The sequence below is a fragment of the Carcharodon carcharias genome, chromosome 17, assembly GCF_017639515.1.
Source record: "Carcharodon carcharias isolate sCarCar2 chromosome 17, sCarCar2.pri, whole genome shotgun sequence".
NCBI classification, from domain to species: Eukaryota; Metazoa; Chordata; class Chondrichthyes; order Lamniformes; family Lamnidae; genus Carcharodon; species Carcharodon carcharias.
In genome coordinates, this window is record NC_054483.1 from 10100857 (window position 1) to 10122103 (window position 21247).

General features: G+C 47.1%; 1 protein-coding gene across 7 annotated transcripts in view; it reads right to left on the reverse strand.

Moving 5' to 3' along the window:
* Positions 1-21247, reverse strand: part of LOC121289965 (ankyrin-1-like) — a 248871-nt gene that overhangs the window by 183212 nt on the left and 44412 nt on the right. For all 7 annotated transcript variants that reach the window (XM_041209988.1, XM_041209986.1, XM_041209983.1 and 4 more), the window contains exon 2: positions 4383-4484. In XM_041209988.1, the coding sequence (XP_041065922.1) occupies positions 4383-4484 (102 nt within the window). The remainder of the gene's footprint in view (positions 1-4382; positions 4485-21247) is intronic.

Here is a 21247-nt window from a genome sequence, read left to right on the forward strand (position 1 = left end):
CCGCTGTGATCAGTATGTGAAAGCAGGCAGCAGCCACAGAAAAATAAACCTTTGGAGGCAATTGTAAATCTGAAATCAATTTCAGAATAAAAGCTATTAGATTCTTGGCACTGAAGGCTGCTGTCTTGGCTCAATGTAGCTTCTGTTTGCTCTTCAAGACAGTGTCTCTTACTTAAATATCAGTTAGAGAGGAATCATAACGACATTAAGATACTTTGGTTTTTTGGCCAGTTTTCTGTGGATTCTTGTCCTTCCTCCGCTCTAGAAGACACAGGTCAGAATCGTCCGGTCCCATTGGATCACGGTGGACAGGAGAGACAACACGGCACGAAGGCCAAACACCGGTTTGGCGCCATGGTGAAACCAGTTTGCGATTGTCCGCTCCACGCGTCAATGGCGGGGCCACCTTTCCCACCGCCCGCATGTCGGGAACCTAATTTTAATATTTTAGCACCTCGTTATAAGCCCTGCTCACTGGAATCATTTCCCCCTCCCCCCCTCCACCTACGCTGGATCATCCAGGCACGTTGGCGTGAGTACACACCGACGGGGTTCACAACTGTACACAAGTCACGTGCGCCTGGCGAGCTGCTTTTCATTCAGGGTTCGTCTGCCCACCTCGTTTCGGGTGGCGCCGGTGGTCATTGGCGCCAGCCTTCGCAGGTTCCACCGCGTCTCTTTTAGACACCTCACGGGCAGGTCTCTGCTACCAGAACAGCCATAAGGCAGGGGGTGGCTTTTCAATAGCAGCAGGGCTACAGCTTGTTTGAGGAAGGGTGGGGGGGGGTGGTATCTCAGGGTGTGGGTGGGGGCCTCAAGATAGTGAGGGCTGAGGAGGCAGTCTCCAGATGAGGTGAGGCTGGATGGAGAGGTGAGGGGGTGTGTGTGTGTGTGTGTAGAGAGAGTGAGAGGCGATGTCCCTAGAGCTGGCAGTGAGTGAGATGCCAGGGAATGTGCGATGGGCTTGTGAGGGGCGAGTTGAGAGTGATCAGATGGTTGCCTTACCCTGGCAGCAGAGATAAGATCATTCATCTGCTTTGCGCACTGGATGGCCAACATCACGTGCAGCGTTGGCACTGACCACCTCTGCCCACGCCTCACACGCTGGAGTGGTGAGACTGATGGGCCTCCTGCAGCCAGAGTGGGCATAGAGGACATCACAGCTGGTCTCCAGGGTGTCCAGAAGGGGTCCCAGCGATGTGTCACTGAATCGGTGGATGGGTGGGGGGGGGGAGGTGGGGTCTGAGGTCTTCTTGGCTTTTGAGGCCATGTCTTCACCGGAGCGGTCCTGGGCCGCGAGCATCGAGAAGCTTAAACGTGGCGGCCCGGAGTCAGGAAGCGGCAAGGTAACAATGAAGCGGGAAGGTGGGGGGGTGGGGGGGGGCGAAAACCTGCCATAAAACAACTTCTCTTACGCCCGCTACCGGACCTAGTGCAAATCTGGGCCGACTCGGCCCATAAACACCCAGGTGACTGATATCCTGAACCTGCCTGTCCAGAGTAGAGAATGAGCATGGACGGGATCTTTGAGCAAGGTTGGAGAGTCAGATTGGAGCCCAATCCTGTCCTTACTCTCCGGTGGTGTCGTTTAACAGCTCGGTGGATTTGCTCTTGCCCTCACCGCTCCTGTTCGTTGCAGTGCATCTCGTTCCGCTCCAGATGAGACAGGCAAACCCAGCGGAGAACGGAAACTAAATACTTGCATCGCCTCTTGACACAGGGTGGGGGGGGGAAGCGCTGGGCTCTGGCAGAGTTTGTGTGACTTTTGCAACGGGTCCTTGTGCATGCTTGACGATCCCCGCGAGAGGGACGTGGAGGAGGACAGGGCAGAGTCTGGGCTGCCTGAAGCAGCCCATCGCTTCACAGCACTAAACAATGATACTGCTCCCTCACATGGTCAGGTCTCTGCAATACACTTCCACATCTCTGACAGCCAAGTAAAGCTGTTTTACATAGAAAAGTCCAGAGAACGAGAGAAGCAGGGGTGTCCTTCGGGATTCTTTCGGAGGGCCCTGAGGCTTTGAGTTAAGATCTGACTGTTTAAACTTGAAATTTTTTTTAGTCTTTGAGGCTGCAGTTGACCGGTCTGCACTCAGATGGGATTTCCACCCATTTCCCAGTAATGTCCGAAACTTTTTGAAGTGCACTCCACACGGACACACTTTCAGGGGCTACCCTTTGCTTTCTGCAACAGCCTGAGGCTTTAGTTAACAGACAGTAAACCTCCTGTTAGACTGAGAGTGGGCACTATCTAGCCAACAGCATGGTAGAATGCGCTAAGGATTCTAACAAGGAAGAACTGTAGGCGTATCAGGGTATTTACCTAAAAACTAGCTTACTTACAGTGTGTACAGAGTGGGTTACAGGGAATCTCTCCCTGTCTGCAGCTGAGACTACCTAGGACATAGCTGCCTGATGTCAGGGCTTCACCAAGCACCTCATAGATTAGTATATCCATTCTGGGTCTTTTTATTCATTCATGGGATGTGGGCATCGCTGGCTGGGCCAGCATTTATTGCCCATCCCTAATTGCCCTTGAGAAGGTGATTTCAGAGGGCATTTAATTCTGAAGTCACATGTAGGCCAGATCAGATTTCCTCCCCTAAAGGACAATGGTGAACCAGACGGGTTTTTACAACAATCAACAGTGGTTTTACCGTCATCATTAAACTTCTAATTCCAGATGTTTTATCGTAGGGTTTGAACCCAGGGACCCTGGATTACTCATCCAGTGACAATACCACTGTGCCACTGCCTCTCTTCTGACGTGATTTGAGAACAAAATAACTCTTTTGGAATAGAAATGGCAATTGGCTCAAGGAACAACTGTCCAGAGCAATGATTCAGAAATGAAAGAGCGTGAAGAGGTTCATGATGCTGACCTCTTGTTAATCTTGCAGCTCAGCTCTTGCTATTTTGAATCAGACCAATGTCGGAGCCTGGGGGAATCGGGATGATTCACAATCTGAGGGAGCAGGGGAGTTACGCACGTCTGTCACTGGATGAGCAAAACCAGCATCGAGATTTCTCAACCCACAAGGCTGGAACGCCGGGCAGCTCTTGTGAACTGATGCTAATGGGGCAGGAGCGGCTTCCAAATGGAATCGGCTGCTTTACCATCATGAATTGGCCAGTGCCATGGTAAAAGGGACCGACTGCCAGGTTCACCATGTCCACCAGTTTTGGGGACTTGGCCCTTTATAAAACAGAAACTGGGCTCCTATGTCGTAAAGAGTCCCTCAATGGAGGGTGTACTCTATAGGCTTGGGCCGGTCTACAGACAATGGAAGAGAAAAGAATCAGCCTGGGAAAGGCTTAAATTTACTTTCCTGGTAACAGCTCAGGACTATTTCCCAGTTGGTCACCCAGAAGTCAAATCAACCCAGAAGGAAAATCCAGTAGAACTTGGGAAAAAGCTGGTGCTGGTCCGAACAGGTCTTGTACACCTTAAAATGGAACTCCAGTTCATCCCAGTACCACCCATTTCCAATCTTTACTGTTTTTCTCCTTCTCAGAAGCCCCACTATGTTTAATAATGTCATTTGTTTCAACATATCCCGTCTTCTTATTTATCATCTGTTGTTTGACACAATCGCCTGTTGAGTAGATCATGGAAAGTATCTCCCCTGCACCCATTATTAACAAAAATGAAATGCAGGACAATGAAATCAGGGCAAAGCTAACGGAATCACCTTGATCCATCTGCAGCAGGGAGAAACATGGGGAAGGATAGAGTCATAGAGTTTTACAGCACAGAAAGAGGCCCTTCAGCTCATCGTGTCCACGCCAGCCATCAAGCACCTATCTACTCTAACCCCATTTTCCAGCACTTGGCCTGTAGCCTTGGTGAAGAATGATTGACATTTCAAAACCGTTGGGTCTACATTAAACCATCACAGGAACATAGGATTTAGGAGCAAGAGTAAGCCATTCGGCCCTTCGAGCCTGCTCTGCCATTCAGTAAGATCATGGCTGGTTGTGGTCTCAGCTCCACTCTCCTGTCTGCCCCCCCATAACCCTTGACTCCCTTGCCTGTTAAAATTCTGTCTAACTCAGCCTTGAATAAATTCAGTGACCCAGTCTCCACTGCTCTCTGGGACCAAGGACTCCACAGAGAAACCACCCTCGGAGAAAAAATTCTCCTCATCTCTGTCTTAAAAGGGAGACCTCCTATTTTTAAACTGTGTCCCCTAGTTCGAGTCTCCTCCACCAGTGGAAACATCCTCCTGCTACCTGCCCTATCAAGTCTTATATGTTTCAATAAGATCATCCCTCGTTCTTCTAAACGTCACTGTCAAGGTCTGAAACACAAGAGGCCCAAGCCTCCTGCTTTGCTTTGAGCCACATGATTGGGTAAAAAGGCATGAACACAATGCACTGACCTGGTTACACGTGTTGATCTCAGCCCCATTCTTCAAGTAGTCGAGTAGTTTGTCCAAGTTCCCAGATCGTGCAGTCCTGAGGAAACTGGTCGCTGTGTCTGCCTAAGTGGAAACAGAAGAATAAAAAACCTTACTCATAAATCTGCTAATCCTCGCTTATACTGGAGCTGCAGAACCTGCCACTCAGTTGGTGCAAAGGTACACCCAGAGTGGGATACCTTGTACGTACACAGTTTTGTCTGGTTGCAACAGTTATATGGATGTGGACAAGCAGCTGCCCAAAACTCATTGACCCCGACAATCCTCTCCCAAAGCTCCATAACCATGAACATCTCAACCGTCTGATTGAAGGACGCCAATGTGCATCGACACTTAGAGAAGGAAAGGGTTGCATGAAGCCATGTTTGTGTTTTTAAAACCTGCTGGATGTGCAAGGGAAGGCAGATTGGGAGTCCCGCAGATTTTAAGACACTCGGAAACAAAGATTTGGAATAGGATAAAGAATGAATTGCAATAGGGTATCGGCTTTGAATGTCGTACTCTATGTCAAGCTTGAGCTTCCAAAAACATCAAACGTTTGGTCCCATCTTAATGCCATCATCAGAACTTAAGATCCAGCTACCCACTGATATCTTACTGGTAGATAATCCTTACTCCACATTCAGGAGAGTCTTTCTAACGCTTCCTTGTATGTCCCAATGTCCTGTAGTGGTCACAAGCAACCCTTTACCCTCTCATTCCTCCCCCTCCCACCACCAACAATCCTTCTTCTGTCACACTTACAATACTTTTTGATTTACCAAGTCTTCTCCGGCAAACTCGCCCTAAGCAATGGGCCTTGGTTCCTAACCTGGGTTTCTCAGCTGAAAGGAAAGGTTATGTGTGTTTTTTGCATTAAATGCTGCAGGCTGGGATGCTCAGCAGCCAATATCTCAAGTCGAGTCGGACAAGCGACTGTCTGTGAAGTTGAGCTGGAGCATGGTTAATGCGTGTAGTCAATGCCCCGCTGTCAAACTCCATTCATAAAATGCCGGTGATCCAATTGTTCAGCATACTTGAATGAGTAACAGGAGCAGACTGTGTCAGCAGCACAGATCATTAGCACAATACACCTGCTCTATGAAGCACGTACAAGCTGATGCAGAGGCATTGTGTAAGATCATCACATTGGGTCTTACAGTCAGTGACAACTTCCTCTCTTTCCCCACAGTTCCTTGCTGGGTTAGTGAGAAGCTTCTTCGCACTACTCCCTGTTCACGCATTCACACTGACCAGCAGCGAACCCTTGTCTCCTTTCAGATTCTGGGGTGCAGGGCTGAATCTTGGGGTCATATCAGAGGCATGACGTCAGAAACAGGAATCAAATCCGCCCATTCCCAGATTTAATGTGGGTGGAATGAGGGGCTGGCAAGCAATCCAATCACTGGAAACGTGTTAGCCATTGACATGATGTGTTGAAGCTGCACATCTTCATACGAGCAGGTGTCCTATTTTTAACCACAGGTGACTGGGTTTCCCTGGCTCCAACAGACTCGGCAGCTGAAAGGAGGTGCTGAATCCATGAGGCAAGTGCCTTTATAGCACCGCTTGTGGGCCAGGCCGGAGCATAAGTCCTTTCCCACAGCCCAATAAGCTGTCCAGTAAATCTGCATGAACTGTCCCTTCCCCACCAGCTACCATCTGCTTCCCCCACCCCCAACCGACCATTACTGGACTCCACCCCCACAATCAGCAACCCACAGACCACCACTGAACCCTTCCCCCGCAGCCAGGAACTCCCACCACCCCCACCTGACAATCTGGATGCCCAGGTGATCAGGAACCATCCCATGCCAATCTCATGGCCTCCCACAATCTCGCAATCTCCCAATGCACCCAAACAACCTCATGGGCTTTGGACTTGCAAAGCAGTCTCCTAGCCTGATGACCTCCAGCCTGCTCACCAGGCTGCCCATGGTCAGCAATTCCACAGCTCGAGGCCCAGGCACAGCCACCAGTAGTGGAGCAATGTTATAATTGAGGATGCACAAGAGGCCAGAGTTAGAGGGGCGCAGATATCTCGGAGGGTTGTGGGGTTGAAGGATATTGTAGGGGTAGGGAGGGGAGAGGCCATGGGGAGGGATTTGACAACAAGGATGAGAGTTTTACAATTAAGACATCATCGGTCAGTGAGCACAGGGTGATACAGAACAGGGCTTTGTGTGAGTTGAGACACAGGTTGCAAAGTTTTGGATGACCTCGCGTTTATGGAGGGTAGAATGTGGGAGACCAGCCAGGGGTGCATTTGAATAGTCGAGTCCAGGGGTAACAAAGGCATGGGTGAGGGTTTTAGCAGCCGATGAGCTGAGACAGGGCAATGTTACAGAGATGGAAGTAGGCAGTCCCAATGATGGTGCAAACACGAGGTCAGGAGCTCATCTCAGATTTAAATGTTGATGGCATCTGCCTGTCTTAGGAGACAATGAACTGTGTCCGGGGTAAATGTCACTTCTGCATTGAACATTGTCCATTGTGGCTCAGAGACCGATTTGGGAGTTCTGGCACAGGTAGACAGTGTGGCCCAAGATCGACTCATGCTTTTTTTTCCCCTCCAGCAGGTTCTCTTTTCTGTCATCTGGTCATTTCTTTTGTCTTCTGCCTTTTTCACATCCTTTCTGACTTGCTTATCCCCAGGCACTCCAGTCAGCAGCAAGTACCCCCATGCACGATCCCCATCAACTTGAAGTCTCACTTGCAGATATCTTTGTATCGCAGACGTGGGCGATCTTCTGGGTCTCCTGCCGAAGGTTGCCATGGTGCATGACTTTGACGATGTGGCCGTCATCCATTCAGCTCACATGACCCAGCCAACCGAGTCACCGCTGACCTGTGGGCAAACATGCTGGGGATCCCTGCAAGCTGCTGTACTTCCATCTTCCACACTCTGTCCTGCCAGGAGATGCCCTACCAGGAGATGCCCAATGTTCATTTGGGGCAGTGGAGATGGAAGCTGGTCAGGTGCTTTTCTTGACTTATATAAGTTGTCCATATCTCGCCAGTGTAAAAGAGGGAGTAGAGAACACCAGCTTAGCATACACAGAGCTTTGTGTTTTCATTAGTTTGCTGGTCAACTTTGACTTGACAGCTGCAGCCTTGGCAATCCTCATACTGATTTCGGCATCAAGGGACAGGCTGCTGGTAAATGTTGATCCTCGGTATGTGAAGCTGTCAAGGGCCTCCAGAGTGAGGCTGTCAATGTTCACGGATGGTGGAGTCTCTGCACCCTGGTCTATAACTTTGGTCTTCCTGATGCTGATGGTCAGTCCAAACTTCTTGCAGGCCTGGGAGAACTGGTCTACAAGCTATTGCAAGTGAACTTCAGTATTGTATGCCAGCGCTGTGTCAACAGCAAAAAGCAACTCACAAACTAGGACATTAAGCACTTTGGCCTTGGGACAATCTTGCCAAGTTGAACAGCTTGCCATTGGCTGTGGCATGGCAGGTAGACACCCTCATTTGAGTCGCCCAAAGTATACAATAGCAGCATAGAGAAAAATATACCAAAGAGAGTTGGCAAAGAGACATAACGCTGCTTTACTCAACTTCTGATTTTCAAAGCTTCCGACAATGCTCCACGTTAACTGACAAAAATTGTGCATGTTCTCATGGAGAGAAGAAATGACATGTCCAGGCAGGCAGCCTATTTTTCACAACACTTTCAAAAAGCCCAACCCTGCTGACAAGGTCAAAGGCCTTGGTGAGGTCTATGAAGACGATGGGAGCGGTCTGCACTGTTCGAGGCACCTCTCCTGTAAACTGCCGAAGTGAGAGAGTCATGTCCACTGTGGATCGGCCAGCTCTGGAGCTGCACGGAGACTCGGCAATCTGGTCAGAGCAACAGGAGCAAGGCCCTTCCCCATGATGCTTAACAAGGAGGTTCATCAGGAATTGTTACAGTCATTGCCAACCCCTTTGCTTTTGTACAAGGGGACCATGTTTGCATCAGCCATGTCTTGAGGCACAAATCTTTCCTTCCAGCAGAGACACAGAAGCTCGTGGAGATGCTGCAGGAGTGCTGGTTTTCCACTTGCAATGATTTCAGATGGAAATGCCATCATTTCCTGGGGCTTTCTCGCTGGCGAGATGGGCAGTGGCCTTCTTGAGCTCTATTATGGTGGGCCCGCTGTCCAGCTCCTCCGTGATAGTAAAGCCTGGAATGGCACTTCTACAGTGACAGGCTTCTCCGCTGGGTAGGGTTGGAGATAGTGCCCCATCCACCCTTCCATCTGCTTGCTCGGTTCGGTGATGATCATCCCTGTCTTTGCCTTCAAGCGGGCTGATTTGGTTACTGTTGGGGCTCCTGCTTTCTTGATTCCTTCATACGTGCATCTAACGTCACCAGGCTCAGACGTAGACTGAACGCTGTTGATTGGTGCAGTGCCGAGCAGTCCACCAAGACTTGATTCTGGGAGCTCTGAGAGCATCTAGGTCTCATTTGGAGGGGACTTGCTTGTAGTCCATGAGGCCTCTCCTCCTGGTTGCAGGGACTGGTTCCACTTCAATCTTAACGACGCCCTGAATATGAGGTGGGAATCTCATCTCAGGATCAAATGTGACACCAAGATTAATCCCAGACTGTTGCCAGGGAGAAGGACGGAGTCAGTAGCTCGGGAACAGAGTTTGGAGCAGGTATCAAAAACAAAGGCTTCAATCGTCCCAATATTTAATTGGGGGAAATTATTGCTCATCCAGGACTGGATAGCAGATAAACAGTCTGGTTTCTGAGAGAAAGAGCTGCTATCTATCCCTGTGTCAGGAAGGAATCCCAACTACGTGAATATGTGGGCTGAGGGCTATTTCTATTCTCTCTGCCCTATATATAGACATCATATGCTGGAAGCACTACAGTGTCAGTACTGTCTGAGTCACACAAGCCTACAGCAGCTCTGGGGTCTCTCCCATTGCATTCGCAGAAATCACTGAAAGGTTAACATTGACAAACTTGGAGATAACCCAATCGCATACAACGCCAACAAGGAGTTAACAAAAACCAATACACTCTTTCAAAGAACCACTGCTTTATCAGCAATGTCTTTTGAGTCAAATGCTACCCTCTGGAGGGGCAAGGCGTTCAACTACTTCACTGTTCAAAGATCAGGCTAAGGTGCATCTCTCTCTCTCATCCCAAGCTGTACACTCCTGTTAGCTATATTAATGTCTGATCAGACAATGACTTGATGCAGTGTAACATCCCATGATAATGTCTGCACACCTTCCACAGGTATTGACCAATCTCTGTGTACAGCCAGTGGTTCACCAGCTGAAATGGTCCACGACCAACACCAAACCAGGGAAGATAGCCAGGCCTCAACTGTGAAATGCACCATAGTATGTCCCATTGAAAGAATGACCCTCTTCGTCAAAAAAATGTGCTGTGCTCGCAACACTTACAACAAACCCCAAAAACGCTGCTCTAAATCATCCCAAGAAATAATTTGTTTTCAACGTCAATACTGAGTGTCTACCCGACTGAACGCACTGCAACCACTGGCCTGATCAGCGCTGAGATCACAGGCACCAAGAACAAACCCTTCACTGCACCTGTACAACGGAGTCATTTCCAAGCATGTGTTGTGGGTCTCAGATGAGCAGTTAGTGAACCGATAATTAACACGTGCTGATCCAGGACCAATAATTGCACCAGGATTTCTGCACAGTTCAATATCAACCACGTTATGGTATTGATGAGATGCTGGAACCCTGACAGTTAATGGACACTGCCTTATTGTACAAATTATGCAAAAAAATTGTTTCCTGGCATCTGCTCTAAAATGTCCTTTAAAAAGTCTGAATTATTGTCACTAAATTCTCCCCCTGCAATTTAATCTCAAGTATCAATTTATTATTTTCCTTTCCTTAACAATTTTGTATATCTCGATCAGGTCACCTCAGGTGCCTTATATCCAAGCAAAACACCCCCAAATCTCTCCAAGACTTGACCCATTCCCCCACCCTCTGATACTACAATTAGGTTCCTGCCTCTTCTCTTCACCATCCCCTGTGTGTGACCATCCCTCCTGATTCTTGGTGACCAAAACTGGACTCATTGCTCTATATACTGTTTAGTCAGAGGAAGATGAAGTTTGAATAGCCTTTCTGACTGATATTCTATTGAAAATGCTCTTCAATATCCCAGAGATTGCTGCTCTGTCATTGGTTAGTGATATTTAGCGTTGGCTCCACAGAATCTTCTAGATTCCCTTCAACTTTGTCTCCAGTGACATCAGCACCACTCATGGAGCACCTATGTCACTCACTTTTCTTCCTGTATGCAATATTTTACATTGTTCTGCCATTGTTCTGTCTGTTTATAGATCTTGTCCAACTCTGGTTGAAATTTGTAAGCTACCTCTTCTATTTCCATTGCCCTCCCCGGTTTGGTGCCATCTGTCAATTTGACCATTTGGATTTGGAGTTCGGAATCTGGCCATTTATGTAACTTGAAAACAGTAGTGATTCCAAGGCCAAGTCCTGGGTCCCCTATTCAGAAATCGCTTCACCTGCTCTGGCTCTTCCCAATGCTTCTTATTTCGTATTCTTCTGCCAGTTTCTCATCCATTCCCAGGATTTATCTCGAATCCTCGCAGCTTTCTGCGTAATTAATAGTCTACCATTTGAAACTTGGTTGGAACTCATGTCACAAAGTTTCTGTGGTGTGGCTGTGTTGTCATTTCCTCAGAGAAAGGTCGTTCAGGCAGGATATTCCCATCCTGAATCCACATTGACTGTTGTTAACCAGTTTATCAATGTATGGATAATCTTCAGGATTATTCCTGATTATCAAACCCATCAGGTCAGAGGGAAGGGAAACGAGGCTAACATGTTTCCAGTTTCAGGCTGGTGGTTCTTTTTGAACATAGGAGTTACATCAACCAATTCTTAACTTTCAGGAACATCTACTGATCCCCTCACAATAATTGTGAATGCCTCCTGTGTCTCTCGCTCCCTCTGGAATAAGTATTGTCCAGGTCTTGGGGCTTCATTGGTTATTGGCCATTTAAGCTTCTCGGGGATTTTCAACTCATTTACTTTTGCTAACCTTCTTTGGGCTGAGCATGTTGCTGGTGCATTCCATTGTGAACACTTGGAAAATCAAATGTCCAAGTCAGCAAATGGAGCTGGCTGCATAACTCTCAGTGAAATAGGGGTCGTGGTGTATCTGAGAGATTCAGAAGATCTTGGAAGCAGAGAGTGAAGTACAAGATTCCATGGTCATTCTATGAATCACACATCCCAGAATGCAGCCTTCGACTCACTGACAGGTCTCAACTGTTCCTTCACAATTATAATCTGCTTAAGGTAGTCAGTGTGTGTGTTAGAATTGGTGCCAAAGCACAAATGATGCATAAGGTAAAAGCATCACCGTGCTGCACCAGCTGCTGCTTTTCCAGTGATAATATGATCCTACTGTCACTAAATAGGAGCTTGTATTTACACCGGACATTTAACACAGAAGGAACATCCTGAAATGCTTCACAGGTGAAGATTGGAAGAGTGGGGAGAGTCTGTGTAACAGTTAAGATGAGTTTAGAGATGGGTTTTGAGCAAAGAGAGAGGTAGAGGAGGTGTCTTTTGGAAGGAGTTACAAAGGGCAGAACCAAGGTAAGTGAAAGCTGTATCATCCAGATCAGAGTCTGGAGCTAATGCAGGTACACAGCAGAGGCTAATAGTTAAAATATATGTTAGAAAATAAAACAACGAGCGAGATGGCTGCATCTAGAGTGTGAATGGTGTTACTTTAACTCCACCAGAAGAGAAGATTTAAAACCATTTAGAGTGGAGGGTGGCCTTTATTGACGTGGTATTGTGAACATCGAACACACACTCAAGAATACAAACACTTCCTTTATACTTCCTGCTCCAGTGGGATGACCATAATGAACATCCTGACACTGCACATGCTGATTCCATTCCCAACAAAGTGTCCATACAAATTCCCTTCCCAACAGACTGTCCGTACTAAATCCCTTCCCCACAGAGTGTCCGTACCAAATCCCTTCCCCACAGAGTGTTCACATCAATTCCCTTCCCAACAGACTGTCCGTACCAAATACTGCCCCAACAGAGTGTCCGTACTTAATCTCTTCCCCACAGAGTGTCCGTACCAAATCCCTTCCCCACAGAGTGTTCACATCAATTCCCTTCCCAATAGAGTGTCTGTACCAAATCCCTTCCCCACAGAGTGTCCGTACTTAATCTCTTCCCAACAGAGTGTCCGTACCAAATCCCTTCCCAATAGAGTGTCTGTACCAAATCCCACCCCAAGAGTGTCTGTACCTAATCCCAACCCAACAGAGTGTCCATACCAAATTCCACCCCAAGAGTGTCTGTACCTAATCCCAACCCAACAGAGTGTCCGTACCAAATTCCACCCCAAGAGTGTCCGTACCTAATCCCAACCCAACAGAGTGTCCATACCAAATCCCTTCCCAACAGACTGTCCGTACCAAATCCCTTCCCAACAGAGTGTCCATACCAAATCCCTTCCCAACAGAGTGTCCATACCAAATCCCTTCCCAACAGACTGTCCGTACCAAATCCCTTCCCAACAGAGTGTCCATACCAAATCCCTTCCCAACAGAGTGTCCATACCAAATCCCTTCCCAACAGACTGTCCGTACCAAATCCCTTCCCAACAGAGTGTCCATACCAAATCCCTTCCCAACAGAGTGTCCGTACCAAATCCCTTCCCAACAGAGTGTCCGTACCAAATCCCACCCCAACAGTGTGTCCATACCAAATCTCTTCCCAACAGAGTGTCCGTACCAAATCCCTTCCCAACAGAGTGTCCATACCAAATCCCTTCCCAACAGACTGTCCGTACCAAATCCCTTTCCAACAGACTGTCTGTACCAAATCCCTTCCCAACAGACTGTCCATACCAAATCCCTTCCCAACAAAGTGTCCGTACCTAATCCCACCCCAACAGAGTGTCCATACCAAATCTCTTCCTAACAGAGTGTCCACACCAAATCCCTTCCCAACAGAGTGTCCATACCAAATCCCTTCCCATCAGACTGTCCGTACCAAATCTCACCCCAACAGAGTGTCCGTACCAAATCCCTTCCCAATAGAGTGTCCGTACCAAATCCCTTCCCAACAGACTGTCCATACCAAATCCCTCCCCAACAGAGTGTCCGTACCTAATCCCTTCCCAACAGACTGTCCGTACCTAATCCCTTCCCAACAGAGTGTCCGTACTTAATCTCTTCCCAACAGAGTGTCCATACCAAATCCCTTCCCAACAGAGTGTCCATACCAAATCCCTTCCCAACAGTGTGTCCATACCAAATCCCTTCCCAACAGAGTGTCCATACCAAATACCACCCCAACAGTGTGTCCATACCAAATCCCTTCCCAACAGACTGTCCGTACCAAATCCCTTCCCAACAGAGTGTCCATACCAAATCTCTTCCTAACAGAGTGTCCGTACCAAATCCTACCCCAACAGAGTGTCCGTACCTAATCCCTTCCCAATAGAGTGTCCGTACCAAATCCCACCCCAACAGAGTGTCCATACCAAATCCCACCCCAACAGAGTGTCCGTACCAAATCCCTCCCCAACAGAGTGTCCGTACTTAATCTCTTCCCAACAAAGTGTCCATACCAAATCCCACCCCAACAGTGTGTCCATACCAAATCTCTTCCTAACAGAGTGTCCGTACCAAATCCCTCCCCAACAGAGTGTCCGTACCAAATCCCTTCCCAACAGAGTGTCTGTACTTAATCTCTTCCCAACAGAGTGTCCGTACCTAATCCCTTCCCAACAGAGTGTCCGTACCAATTCCCTTCCCAACAGTGTCCATTCCAAATCCCTTCCCAACAGAGTGTCCGTACCTAATCCCTTCCCAACAGAGTGTCCATAAATCCCGTCCCAACAATGTCTGCACCAAATCACTTCCCAAATGCACCATCTCTGATTGAACAAATACAGTTTATGGTTCTCATAAACCACACTCTTCAAAACACATTAGGATGTTCCCTGAAGTAACACACATTATGATTGTCTGTTCACACTTATGTTAACCTCCCAACACTAGTATTTAAGGAGGTGCGGAGGCATTTAAAAAAGGATAAATACCTAGCTAATATTCCAAGTGATGACAGCAAACTTCCGATCTCTAAATCTGTCTGATCTGAGTTCGTATTTCACAACCTTTCTGTATGGGGATCGTGTATTTTTACTCAGTTCTGAGCTGATCCAGCAACAGCACTGTCCATTTCTATTTTGTTCCATGGAGTTCAGAACACAGTCTTCAGCTGCATGCTACCCGTGAAAGGCATAAATCATCAATGAATCCTGCAGAAAACTCTGAATACCCGACTGAGGCAATCATTTGTCAAATTCCCAGTAGACCTCCAGTGACAACACTTACAGACGATCCCAGACCTGACTACTCTTCCTTACACAGCAGCTTGTTCATCACTGGAACCCAAGTGATTTACAGAAGCAACATACAGCACCAGTAAAAATATTACATACTTCAATGATCCTGAAAAATACAATACTCATTAAATATTTGTAATGCAGTTAGCTTCATAATCCTTGCTCGAGATGCAAATACCTTTCTTTCTCACTCCCAGTCATACCTGATGGGCTTGAAAGATTTCTTGAAGGGTTTAGGTTTTGTATTTATTTCTATCATGATGAAATACGTTATTTGTCCCACTTGCTTCTCCATGTTGCATTTGCAGATTTTGTTCAAGTGTTGATTGGTGGAACTCGCCCGCTGTCAAGCCTTCAACAAACAGCATCTTGGCCCAGTCATCATTTACTGTGGTTTGGACTTCACACCCACTGCCCCCTATCCAAATGCTACTCGAACACATGCTACTTATGAACATAAGAGTTAGGAGCAGGAATAGGCCCCTTGAGCCTGCTCCGACATTCAATGAGACCATGGCTGATCTGATTGTAACCACCCAGCTACCCTGGATAACCTTCCACCCCCTTGTTTATCAAGAATCTACCCACCTTTGCCTTGAGAACATTCAAAGTCTCTGCTTTCACTGCCTTTTGAGGAAAAGCATTCCCAAGACTCACTACCCTTGGAGAAAAAAATTCTTCTCCTCCCTGTCTTAAATGGTCAACCCCTAATTATTAAATAGTGACCCCCTAGTTCTAGGTTCTCCCACAAGGGGAAACAACCTCTCCACATCCCCCCTGTCAAGACCCCTCAGGATCTTAAAGGTTTCAATCAAGTCACCTCTATTTATTTATCATTCCCACAGTCACAGGGTCCAGGGAAAATTCCTTCTCGAATGAACAATCTCTGATTTGACAAACTCAGCGTACAGTTCCGAGTCCAATGAAGGAAAGGCACAAGTCAATCTCACCAAAACACACTCCGGCTCTCAGGTGATCAGGTCACCACCCGTTGACCCCAGATATCCCAAAGCCCAGCATGGTGCTGAATGGCTTCAACTGCCTCCAGCATTGAAAAGAATTTATTTTTGATGTACTTTTCTCCGCGCAATTCCTGGCCCAGATCCCCCCGAGCAGCGGCAATGATCATTGGGTTCCCAGTGCGCTCAAACATTCTCCTGATTCGATGCTGCTGCACGTTACTTCAAGGTGCTTTTAGCCTAGCTTCCAAGAAACCCACAGCACAGCACAGCACAGCCTCCCTCAGGGAACTCCGCTGGAGTGGAATACAGTTGGCGGGATAGGGGGTGGGCGGTGGAGACAGGACATGCCTGCTTTTTATAGCACTAGCTGCCACACACTAAGTTGAACAGTCCAGTGTGAATGTTGATGAGCAGTTGAGTGAATGGGTGGATAGGTGAGGTTGGTGGTCAGGGGTAGTTGGGTGAGTTTGGGTGAAGCGGGGGGTAGGGGGGGGTTGGTGTTGCCAGTTGGGGAGTCAGGTGGTTGGGGGGAGGTCTTCAGGTTGGGTTTGGATGACACTCTGGGGGTTGGGGGCAGTAATGTTGGGTCGGGGAGGTAGTTGGGTCAGGTTGTGGGGGGGGGGGGTGGTAGTCGGGCTGCATTAGGAAGGGCAGTCGGATGGTTACAGGGGTACTTGGCCAATCAGAGGACAGTAGGGGGGGTCAGGGGGGTAGTTGGGGGGTGTTGTGGTTGGGGGATAGTTAGGTTGGGTCAGTCGAGTGATCATGAGGATAGTTGGGCTTGTAAGGGGGGTAGTCAGTTTGGGAGGGTAACTGGGTAATCAGGGGGGTAGTCAGTGGGTTGATTTGGGTGGGGCAGGGTGGTGTTAGTCATCAGTTACCCAATGTTAGAGTCGGTTCTTTCTGTCTAACATCTCCTATTCAGGTACAGGAGAACTGCCCCAAATGTCAGACTCAAGCGGGGGACATTCACGGCGCGCCCTGAAAGCAGGGGAATTCTCCAACCGAAGTTGAAACTTCCCAGGCAGGTTCCACTTAGCTCCCCAAGGCAGGACTCCCACAGGGTCCCGACGTGCAGTTTTGGTCGTGAGGCTGGTCTCGGACAATCCGGAGACCAGAAGATTTAGCCCGTTGTTTGCTGAATGTCTGCCTGATTCTCATGTGACCCAGGTTCTAAGATTCTGGGAGTGAAGCAAAGCCTCGGTCTTCCACAATCCAATACTCTCATACAGACTTTATCCACAGAAACTAGAAATCCCAATCAACATTCCAAAGCCAGTCCGAAACGGCACAGGGAACGGAAGCAAGGGGAAATGTCTCTGTGAATATGGTGCGGAAAATGGGTTTGGGTTATTTGTCTCGTGGCTGCTGCTGACAGTGGATTTGCTGAGTTTGGATCAACTGGAATGGTCCAATGGGCTGGTTTTCTGAAATTTGCTGATTGCTGATTGGAAACTTTCCTGCTCGTTGATTGCCTCGCATTCCAGCCAATGGGACATTCCAGCCAATCAGCATGAATGCCTTAACAGGCAGAAGTGACTTAGAGCAATTATAGAGACCCCCTGATGCTGTTGAGCTGCCACACATTTCAGAGCTGGAATGCAATGGAGATGGAGGATGAAAGATTTGCAAACTGTGTTGCTGTACAAAGAATGGGAGATGGAATGCATGTTGCAGAGAGTTTGAATATTAATCTTCACCATGCAGTAGAGCTGGGTTCAAATCCATTCCAAAAGGAGGGAACAAAAATCTGCTCTCCCCGTTAATTGTGGGTGAAGTATCTGCGACATAATGGGTTAATAGTTCTGGTAATGAGATGGTGATGTGTATCATGATGTAACAGTGACATCAGCAGTCATGTGCTAGAGACTCGGTGGAGCAGATGGAATAGTCTGTACGCAGGAGAGGTGTACTTACCTAGTTCCCTATCATGTATATAGTGTTAGGTAAGTCAGGCCTGAGTTACTCATGAGTAGAGGGAAACCATCCCAGTACAGGTTAGATGAACCACAAAACAGTATCATCATAAACAGTCCCAGGGTGTGTTTAACATAGACCACTGGAAACAAGGCCTCAGGAGTTTTCAAACATTTATAACTATATATAATGACATACAGGGATAGGTAAGCATGAGGCTCTTTCCAGAACTATCTCTCTCTGAGCTCCAGTGACATGTGATCTGATGATGTATATCAGCTATTAACCCTTTATACTGCAGTGACAGTGCTACACAAAATAAATTCAGGTTTGTCTTAATCTATTTCCAAGTAGGCATGGACGCACAACTTAAAACATTCCATGACACAGAAATACTGGCTCGGACAGGGTGGGAATGCCACTTATTATTATATTATTATTAATATAATTATATATATATATATATATATATATATAGGAATGCCACTACTCATTCTAAATTGCTCCAATCGCTCAAGAGAGACTGGTGTGGGAAAGGGGAAAATGTTATAATGCCAGAACAGGTAATCCCTCTGCAATACTGAGGCAGATTGTTCGGGTTAAGTACCAGAAAGTTGGTTCTAGTATCTGTAAGCTGTTCTGTGCCCGACCTGGGAATGCATGCTGCTGGGAACCCTGTAATGCCTAGAGATGCAGCCAGCAGTATTGAAGCCTCTCACCTTGATAAGCACAAACATTCGGCCCGATAAGCAGAGTAGAAAGAAGCGGCCAAAGATAACGTAACTGCAACACTAAAGCAATACCATTAATTCCCCCCAACCGGCAAGTGTCAATGCTTTGATGAGGAACTGAACATCAAACACTGCAACATCAAACAAGGATGTTTCTCCCACTGCATCGGCAACCTTCCCCCCCCACCCCCAAAAAAAAACAATCTGTTGGAGCCTCGCTTTTGACTCTCAAAACCAGCACCTCTGCCCCCTATTGCCCATGCAATCCAGGGCAAAAAACCCATCCTTGACAGCTGTTTCAATGAGCGCTGACTGGGCTACTGTGTTTCATTCTTTGATACTGATCCAATTTAGATCTCAGCTTTCAACATCCAGGCGAATAGGGACTGTGCTAGTGCTGTCAATTCCAGCTGGCCTCTCTGTCAAATAGACTCCAAGAAAACACACATCAAGGCACTACGACAATGACAACTTACATTCCAAAAGCACTCCGGTAAGAGAATGTCAGAGAGCACTTTACCCTGCAAATGACGGACAGGAATGGTGTAGGCGGAGAGGAAGAGATGAAGGAGGAAGTCCGTTTTTTCAAGTGTGTTTTTGAAGTCAGGGAGAAAAGGGATAGGTTCGAATGGGAGAGGAGAGTTCCAGAAAGCACTAGCCTCAGACTACACAGCAGAGGGCAGGGAGGAGAACTGACCACGCAGCTGTAATGTGTACCTGAAGATTACCCAAATATCATGGAGGGGGTCGAGGGAACCCTGGAGGAATGTATAAATGAGGGCAGGCATGGTGAAGCTGAGTCACTGGGATACGGAGTCGATAGATGAGAACAGGGCAAGGAATTGGGCAAATAATTCCAGACTAAGTGACATTTACAAATTCCTGAACGTGGTCCAGAATGTGAGTGAAATATCAATTCTACCTGAAAACTGAAGAAAATATCAGCCGTCTCAGCTGCTGATTATAATTTTAACCTTCCTTATCCCAGAGAATGGACTTGCTCACCACGCAGGTGAATCCTCGTGCAATAATTTCATTAGGGGCTGCAGGAACAGCAGCAAAGGAGCTTCAGGTCTGAGCCTGGACAAGCAGATGCACCTGCAATTTTGGGAGGTGTGAGAAGTCAAACACAAGAATGGAAGCAGCCCTTTTCCTCACTATTCTGTCCAAACTCGATCCAAAAGTTCCTGGAGAGAGCAAGGAAAGATTTGTAAATCCGTGGAAAGAAAAATTATTCTGACCATGTACTGCTGTCAAGTGTTCCAGAAGTCATTTAATCATTTAGCTTAAATTTGGTTCAGGGCCAGAGAGTCTGTTCAGCAATAATTATGAACAGTCCTCAGTTCAAAACCCAATTACACTTCATTCAATAAAAGGTGCAACTCTTTCAAGTGTTTTTACAGCAAGAGTAATAGCGTAAAAGGGCGAGATCTCATCAATTCAATGATTTCTATTTGATGTCAGTCAAGGGGTACATCAGTGATGCACACCCTGTGGGGAAAGATCAAGTCAAATGGCAGCAATTTGTGGATTTCTGCATTTAACCCGCACAGTTCAGTTTCTTGGGAAGGATGACAAGAAACGCTGATAATTTTGCCGTCATTACTCCCATGAAATCGGAGCCTTTATTCATACATTCCTCGTCTTTCACAACCTGTGGCACCTAGCGAAACCTCCGATAGCCCCAAAGCTCACAATGACCTTGAGCAGCCGTGGTCTTTAAAAATCAAGATGACTACAGGTGGAAATGTATAAAGCTTTCCATCCGAAGTATGGTATTTCTAATGGCAGAGTCGACCAGAGTGAACAAGGCTCAGCTGAAGGTAAAAGAAGAAAGAATCTGCATTTATGAAGCACTCTATCACATCCCCTGGGACATTGCAAAGTGCTTTATATAGGATGAATTCCTTTGAAGTTCCATCACTCTTACTCTGTAGGCAAACAAGGCAGCCATCTTATGCATATCTAAGTCAGCCAAGTCCCAGAGGCTGTATTTTATTATATGCAAGAACCACTTGCAGTAAGACAGTGTTAATGCTTACCTCATCCGGTCAAAGCATATTATTATATAATACTTCTATACTGCATTATTATGTAACACTCCTTTATACTTCACTTACAGTAGCCAATGAATGTGTTGAAACACAGCATGAGCTGCCTCCATCCTAATAAGGTGAGAGGAAGAGAGCCAATTATGGCATTAAATAAATCAAATAGCAGCTAAACATTGGTGGGCTGAATTGCCCATAAAGCACTGCTTGTTCTACATAGGGAATTCTTCATACTTCACACTGTAAACCCTCGTACTTGTCCTTTAAAAGAATCAGTGACTCGCTTTGAATTCCAGAGCAGCCTGCCAGTCAGACCTCCTTGTGGGAGCTGGAATGGATTCATCTACTGTACTGTGGAGAAGCTTGCAACAGCAAACCGCTTGGTGTTGCAGGATGGGAAGCTAGCATGGTTGTCTGCTGGTCTCTCTCCCCCAGCCTATCAATGCCTTCCAAGCTGAAAGCATGCTCTCTGTCCAATTATTACACAGCAGGCAGGTAGATCGCCAGTCGCAGGACACAGAGAGGTTGCTGCAGGAGGTCAAAGAGCCCATTATTGGGGAGCTTTCATAAAATGGAAACTTATCTCTCTCGCTCGCTGACACAACCCTTCTTGTATTTATTTTCCATTTCAGTACTCCTGAAGTCAATTTTCTTCCCTTGTTTACAGCACCCAAACTGTAAGTGGATTGTGTCCTATTAGCAAACTGATATACATGAAAGAAAGAAAGGGTTTGCATTTCTATAGCGCCTCCCACGACTTCAGGGCATGACTTACAGT